This window comes from Quercus lobata, chromosome 2, assembly GCF_001633185.2.
Source record: "Quercus lobata isolate SW786 chromosome 2, ValleyOak3.0 Primary Assembly, whole genome shotgun sequence".
NCBI lineage: Eukaryota > Viridiplantae > Streptophyta > Magnoliopsida > Fagales > Fagaceae > Quercus > Quercus lobata.
Genome location: NC_044905.1, coordinates 24,022,685 through 24,030,926, shown reverse-complemented (window position 1 = coordinate 24,030,926; position 8,242 = coordinate 24,022,685). Strand labels below are relative to the sequence as shown.

General features: G+C 32.9%; 1 protein-coding gene across 2 annotated transcripts; it reads left to right on the top strand.

Moving 5' to 3' along the window:
• The first annotated feature begins 1,624 nt into the window (after positions 1-1,624).
• On the top strand, positions 1,625-7,350 carry LOC115975038 (fructose-1,6-bisphosphatase, cytosolic). 2 transcript variants are annotated; one of them, XR_004088051.1, is made up of 12 exons: positions 1,625-1,937; positions 2,639-2,686; positions 3,167-3,241; positions 3,317-3,378; positions 3,498-3,564; positions 3,704-3,817; positions 4,294-4,380; positions 4,549-4,795; positions 4,909-4,974; positions 6,021-6,107; positions 6,227-6,302; positions 7,036-7,350. XR_004088051.1 is itself a non-coding variant. In XM_031095674.1 (12 exons), the coding sequence occupies exons 1-12, from the start codon at positions 1,779-1,781 to the stop codon at positions 7,144-7,146; spliced, it is 1,023 nt and encodes a 340-aa protein (XP_030951534.1). In that variant the 5' UTR covers positions 1,626-1,778; the 3' UTR covers positions 7,147-7,350. The 2 variants fall into 2 exon arrangements, 1 of the variants encoding a protein (XP_030951534.1); XM_031095674.1 differs by having other exon boundaries at positions 1,626-1,937; positions 4,725-4,795.
• The last annotated feature ends 892 nt before the right edge of the window (positions 7,351-8,242 follow it).

The following is an 8,242-nucleotide window of genomic DNA, read 5'->3' as shown; positions in this document are numbered from 1 at the left end:
ATTTTATGGTTATTTTGAATTATGAGAAGTATGGTTGATATATATATATATATATATATTACATTAGGTGGGATTACACAATATACATGTTTTAAATTATACAAGAAATATTATAAAAATTCGTGCATACCAAACACCAAAAAAAATTTTCAAGCTCATTTTTAAGGTTATTACCAAACATCAGAAAACAAGATATTTTTCCACAAAATACTCTCTGAAAAATGATCTATTTTCCAAAAAAACGTTAATGCTAAAGAAAAAAAAAAGTCAAATATATCCACATTGATTTATGGAATATTTTAAGAAATTTTTTATGGGAAAAAAAAAGTAATGAATTTTTTATATATATATATATATATTTTTTTTTATAAAAGTGATATCAAAATTTTTCTAAATTGGCCTATTAACAAATGCTTTAAGGACACATTAACCAAACCTATAAATCTAACGACATATTGAACTAGTATTATGTAGTACTAGTACCATATAAATTTTCACAACTTTTGCCACAACTATCTTACGTGTCAGACTGTGACTGATGGCTTGTCACTTTCACATGGACCCATTACTTTTTCTCTATCATTCACAGTCTGTTATATAGACAATTGCGGCACAAATTGTGTCATTTTATGTGGTCTTAAAATTTTTAATTTATTATTGTTTATATCAAGGTTATCAAAATCGAGATTTTATGTAGGATTGTAGGAGGTAGGTAGGATTGTGAATCATAGGATCAGATCGTGGACATAAAATTCTACATTATTTGAGGAAAAAAAAAAACACATTGATAGGTTAAATAATCACATAAATTATACATTCATTCAAAAAAAATCAAAAATTTGCATCCATTTAATATAATTATCGTACATTATTACATTTATTTGTAAGCATCATTTTAAAAGGCTAAAAATCTCAAAACGTGGCCCTCAATGGAGATGTTATTTTTTATTTAGGTCCAACTGATACTCTATTTCTCTATCTTAGAATAGAAAAATTGAGTTTATTGAAATGTTATTTTTCATTTGAGTCTAATTAAACCTGCTGTGAAGTTAAAGAAGTTTACAAAGAAATTAGGATAGTTTGAGGTCGTCAAAATCTTATGATCTTACCGATTCCGAATGATTGTAGTAATTCTACAAAAGATTTTTGAAATATCTGAATCATTTTAGATATGTGAAATTATAAAATCGTAAAACTGTAGTATCCAAATTGAAATTTTGATAACAGAAAATTATATGTGAAATTGGATGCGTTCGGATGAGAAAATCCTAAAAATTCAGAGCGACCTCGTACGAAAAAGAACGCATCTGGTGCGGCGATATAAATTTCCTCGAAGTGCACGAAGTTGTCCACTTCCAAGTGAGGGACAGGTCACAAGGGGCGTATCCAGATACACATTACTGATTACATGATGGAAAAGGAAGGACAAAAAGAGCGGATCAGAAAAAGAAAACGACGAAAGACGTTATCCGCACACAGCAGTGACGACCACTCGCTCACTCCCTTCACTCCAGGTCCGCCACGTGTCCTCCGAAACTTCCGTTGACAGCAGATATGAATATGATGAGATAGCCCCATCCCATCATCTCATCTCATCTCATCTCATCTGCCCCCATTCACTCAGATTCCTTTCTTGCGTGCCACTTTCTTTGCCCACACTTAAATATATATATATATATATATATATATACTCTCTGAGTTTGACCCCGAACCGAGCACCAAGGTGTTTGGAGAGAGAGGGAGAGAAGAGAGAAAAGAAAAGAAAGGAAAGGGGGAAAATGGATCACGCGGCGGAGGCAAACAGGACGGACTTGATGACAATAACAAGGTTCGTGCTGAATGAGCAGTCGAAGTACCCAGAGTCACGCGGCGATTTCACCATCTTGCTTAGTAACATTGTTCTCGGCTGCAAGTTCGTCTGCACTGCTGTCAACAAGGTCTCTCTCTTTCTTTCCCTATTCATCTTTCTCTTTTTTTAATTCTTTTGTTAAATGATATATATATATATATATTTTCCTATTAGGATGTCGAAAGCTCTTCGACCACTTGGCTATGTATTTTCTCATGACTGTGTCTAAGATGATTATAAGTTTTGGATAAAACCCAGGGTAGAACTCACCTATCAATTATGTTAATCTAGCCTCTGGGTAGTCCCCTCCAAGATTTGACCACAAAGAGCTACTTCGATCACTCGACAAGGTGGATGCGCCCGTCAGCTCTGATATCAAATGATATAATCTCATACGTAGAATACTAGAATCATGTCAGTTTTGAATCTAGAAAATCGTGGATTTCACGAGCCTTAGGAAACACTAAAACAAGTTTTTTATTTTTATTTAATTTTATTTTGTGTAACAGGTTGCAAACCTGACTCACTCCCTCGTTATAGAAGAGGGATGTTGCATATAATGATTACACATAATACCACCTCCACTATACCAACCCTTGGTGTTACTATACTAGATAATGATTTCCTTTTATATTTGTTCATTTTTTACATTTATTTTTATAAAATTCTCAACCTATTCATCTTCTATCTTGGACCGAAATTTGCAACAATAAGAAAGAGAGAAGGGGGTATTGAAGTTTACATTGGTTCTACTTGTGATTATTGACAGTAAACGTTGTTTTTGTGCAGGCAGGTCTTGCCAAACTCATTGGACTTGCTGGAGAGACCAATGTTCAGGCAAGTAATATATACTCTCTGTTTTGGGCGATTTTCTAGAAAATGAGTCGTTTTCCAGAAAGTATTTTCTATAAAAGTATTTAATTTTCCTATGCTTAGTAGCAACCTTAAATGAGTTGAAAAATAATCTCCTAACTTCTCTTATTTAGCTTGCTGTGAGATAGAGTTGTTTTCCAAAAAAATTTAGTACAAAACAATTTCTAAAAACAAGCCATACTTTTTTAGTTGACTAAAGATATTTTTCCTTTTGATTTTTTTTTTTTTTTTTTTATGCTACCAAACACTGGAACACAAGGAAAACTATCTTTAAATAATGTTTTCCATCCAAACAAATGGATATATTTATTTAGAAACCATCTTGTCATTTTTCTATGAATGTTTTCGTTTTCAATTTTCGATTTTCATATGCCTGGTTTTGTCATTGTTATATGTTCCTTATTATCATATTTATATGAGGTTTTTGTTCCTTAATAACTCTAGGGTGAAGAGCAAAAGAAACTAGATGTGCTTTCAAATGACGTTTTTGTCAAGGCTCTGATAAGCAGTGGCCGAACAGTAAGTCACTGGAAGATCGTTGATTCTTTTTAACTGAACTGATAATGATTTCTGAGAGTTTGGTTCTTCTTCCAGTGCATCCTTGTATCAGAAGAGGATGAACTGGCAACATTTGTGGAGCCATCTAAGCGTGGAAGGTGTTTGCTGTTGCTCTCTGTTATACACCTGTTCAGGAGTTTATATTTCTTTAATTTGTGTGGGATTCGGATATAAGACTTTATGTAAATTTATCTTAAAATACTTTTTAATAATACAGGTATGCTGTTGTTTTTGATCCACTGGATGGATCCTCCAACATTGATTGCGGAGTTTCAATTGGAACTGTATGACCCCTCATCCCGAGATATGTTTAATGGTTATTATAATGAATTCATCTGCTGATTTTTACTTGAAGTGATTATTGATCCACAATCAATAACTTGAAATTGCAGTAACTTATTGAATGCCTTCTCTTTCATCTAGATCTTTGGGATTTATATGGTGAAAGATAGTATTGAACCAACTCTAGATGAGGTTTTGCAACCTGGGAAGAATATGTTGGCAGCAGGCTATTGCATGTATGGGAGCTCTTGCACGGTACAAATCTGTTGAACCTTTACTTTTCTAACTTTTACCCTCAAATTTTACTTTTGGTGACACAATGGAAGACCATTTGGTGCAGACACCAAAATAAATGCTAGCATGAATTTGAATTGCCATCAATGTAATTTTACGATGATTGAGGATCATGTGGGATTATGCTTATGGTTTAATTCCTTATTGATTTTCCTATCAGCCTCTTTTTTTCTTTTTTCCTTTATTTATTTATTTCTATTCTATTTGTCTCTCCCAGTTTTCTTTTGAACTTGTGCTGCATCACCATTCCAATTGGAACAATTGGCTCTTTCATTACTGTATTGATGTGATGAGTGTATATTAGAATGAACTAAAAACTTTTAATTGAATCTTTTTTAATGATGGATGTATCAAATAATGTAACTTTCTTTATTTGCATCTAGACTTTAACTTTGTTATGTCATTCTATTAACTTGGGAACATAATTTATTTCTCAGTTTGTGTTGAGCACTGGAGCTGGTGTTAATGGCTTCACCCTTGATCCATCTCTTGGGGAGTTCATTCTAACTCACCCAGATATCAAGGTATATGTTATTGTAATTATCAGATATACCACATAAAGCATTCTGTTCTGTATAAATGCTACCTTGGAATCTGGATGTTCCCATATCAAGAGTAAATTTGCTTTATTAGTTTCTACTAATTGTCTCTTTATTATTTACAGTATGCTGATCCTAAATGTCTGTACTTAGTATTGTGACAGAATTGGCTTCAGGATGATCATGCATGTGTTCTTTCTTAAATGGAAGAGGGCTCAATATTTTAATTCACATATATGTTACAAGGGACACATATTGGCTCTGTATATAGCATCTCTGGTTTATTTTGGAGTATCTAGAACTTGTATGTCATATGCCTTTCTCCACAGATTCCAAAGAAAGGAAAGATTTATTCAGTAAACGAAGGAAATGCTAAGAACTGGGATGGTCCAACAGCTAAGTATGTTGAATTCAATAGTATGTCTTGTTTCTTTACTTGGTTCTTTAGTGATTTTGTGACCTCTCCTCTTTTTCCTTTTTTTTCTTTGGGTTTTGTTTTTTTGGGGGACTTAGGTATGTGGAAAGGTGCAAGTTTCCAAAAGATGGTTCTTCACCAAAGTCTCTAAGATACATTGGAAGGTATCATGTTAATAAACCTAGCAACTAAATATTTCCAGGTGTTGAATGTTTTCTGATTTTAGGTTTTTGGCTTGCAGCAATTAATTTAATGGTAGGTATTGCCATCTAGCAGTTTCTAATCATTAATTGATAATGGAGTATATTCTATGTAGGCAGTGGTTATATAGGATAATTAGTAATATTTTTGCGTACAGACATTGAACAATTGTTTCTGCTGACCAAAAAAAAAAGAAAAGAAATAAAATAAAGTTAAGAGGTGGCTTCGTTAAAGTTTTCTTGCCATGCTTAGCTATTACAGATACGTGTACTTCTTAGAGTTCATCATTACTTTTAGAGTTGGAAACATTCATTTAAGATAATTTTCCCCATTTTCTTACTCCTCACAGTTATATTTTATTTGATCACATTCTCGTGTCATAAATATCAAAATGTATAGCCTCTTCAGTGAAGATAGGGCTATCAATTTTTGGCCATTTAATGCATAACAAACAACTAATCCACCCTCTTCTGGTGCACAGTCTGAAGTTTCTTTAGTAAATCACCTTGCAATAAAAGGTAGAGTAACTTGGTCTTGAATTGAATACCATCACAGCAGGTTCAGGTTGGGTTCATACAATGCTCACACCAACCCCAATATCTTTTTCTTCCCCCACTTGAAATCAAGACAAATTTTCAAAAATTTCAAAGAATAATGCGGGACATAACCTTTTTTTTTTTTTTTGGCAATTGGTTGATTAGAGAACACCACAATAGTTGTTAATGCTCATGCATTTTCTCAAATTAAAAATCCAGGAGCAACTTTATACAGGATTTATTGATGGCTTTTAGGCTTTATTAATTACCCATTTATGACCACTCTTATGACTCTGAATTCAGTCTGAAGTAATGATCATCTTCATATACTTGTAGCATAACTTGTCTGCAACTGATGCAATATAGATACAGATAGACCAAAAAGGAATTTGTTTGGTTTACCTCCTGGTGTCACTTTCATCTCTTTCATAAAGTATTTTGTTGTTTCTGATAATATATTATGATGATGACAGCATGGTAGCTGATGTCCATCGCACATTACTCTATGGGGGTATCTTTTTGTATCCAGCTGACAAGAAGAGCCCAAATGGGAAACTGCGGTATGTGAGATATGGTTAGAGTAGTGGTTTTCATTATAAAGTCATTGGACCTTTGTGTTAGATCCTATAGCTTCAACTCATGAATCTATGGTGAGGATTAGTTTGATTTATGTGAACAGTGTTCTCTATGAAGTCTTTCCAATGTCATTCTTGATGGAACAAGCAGGAGGCCAGGCTTTCACCGGCAAGCAACGGGTATTGACTTGATAAACTTTCTTTAATTTATTAAACCTGACCTGATTCATCAACAAATTAATACTTATTATAGATTACCGGCAAGCAACGGGTATTGACTTGATAAACTTTCTTTAATTTATTAAACCCAACCTGACTCATCAACAAATTAATACTTATTATAGATTACCGGCAAGCAACGGGTATTGACTTGTCAACAAATTACTAATTATTATGGATGGCCTAACTCTGAAAAATGTTCAAAGAGTGTACACTGCCTATGTTATGCTTGGGCGGTAAGTAAGTCAACTAAGTTTGAAGACCAGTAATTGTGAGTTTGAAAAGGCAGAAAGTTGGACCAATCATGAATTGCACAGTATATATTTAATTTTTTATTTCATTTTCAAACAGAAAACTAGTATATAATTTGATGTCTTTGAATTCAAAATTTGAGCCAAGTCCTTATAAAACTAGTACTTAATTTTCAAACCAAGTTTTTTTTAAAAAAATTATTTTTTATTAGTGCTCAAACCAATCAGTATCTAGTCTAGACAGACTGCATGTATATCCTAATTAGTAAGAAGTTGGGTTGATCCGTTGTACCAGACTGACTAAGTCCTTATATTACACCCCTTAAAATAATCCACCTTTTAGAAAATACTTCTCTTAACTTTCAAGGAACCGTTGGGCTAAATCCAATGACGTGCATATACCTCTTTCACTAGAAGCTGATTGAAACTTGTTATCTTTGCAGGCGCTTGACTTGGTTCCAAACGACATACATGAGCGATCTCCAATATTTCTTGGCAGCTACGAGGATGTTGAGGAAGTCAAAGCTCTTTATGCTGCTGAAGATAAGAAATAAATTCATAAGTTTTATTTTATTATTACTACCCACATAGCCTTAGCAATTTATGCAGTTACTCCAAAATATTTGGGGTCTTCATTGCAAAATCAGGGTCTAGGCCAATTTAATCATCCATCCATAAGATAAACTCTTTTTGAGGTTTCTTTGTAATGAGATGATACATTCTATTGATGGATAAATAAGGTCAAGTTTATACACTTAGCACCTCCAAATGCACAAAGATCGAGGATAACAATGACCATGTGGCATAGTAGCATTTGCCCCCTTCTGTGAGGTTTAAATATGGGGTTTGAATCCTACCCAATGACATAATGCCTGCTAGTCCAACTATAAAATGGATCCCATGGCTCTTTGAGAAGGCAAAATCGATATGGAGGCTGTTCTAATATGTGCGAGAAGCATTATTTATCTACACTGAAATAAAGGATGTTTTGTCCAATTTATTTAAAATTGACCAAAAAAAATCCAATAATTGATTTGAAAACCTAAAATCTAACACTTTACATCCTAATTTATGGCTCTTTGAGTTCAAAGAGCATGATTATTATTATTATTATTATTATTTAGAAGAAAAAGAGCATGATTATTAATAAAGAAATTAAAATAAAATAATATTTTCAAAAGTATCCTTTATTTTATGTTAAAGTGTAGACAATTTTAATATGGATCCTGAGCATAGTTGTCAAAATCACAATCTGGATCGTAGGATCGCATGATTTTACAATTTTACCTCACCAAAACGTTTAGAATCACATTAGGATCGTAAAATTGGTAGGATCGTGTAGGATCGTATGGGATCCTACCAAAAACATAAATTTTTTTTTTATCAGATAAATTTTTTGTTTTGATGAAACTTGAAGGGTTTTTATTTTTTCATGTTGTATGTTGTGATGGTATGACTTTTTATTTTTATTTTTTATAAAATTATGTCAACCTAAGCAAATGTTTTTTAATTTTTAGTTCATTTGTAATCAAAATGAAAGAATGCTTCATCGTTTCTAAATGAAGAATTTGACGTTGGCTTTGCTGCCTTTTAAGCTATAATATTATTAAATTTGTTTGATCAATATACTAATTTGTGTTCTAATATTAC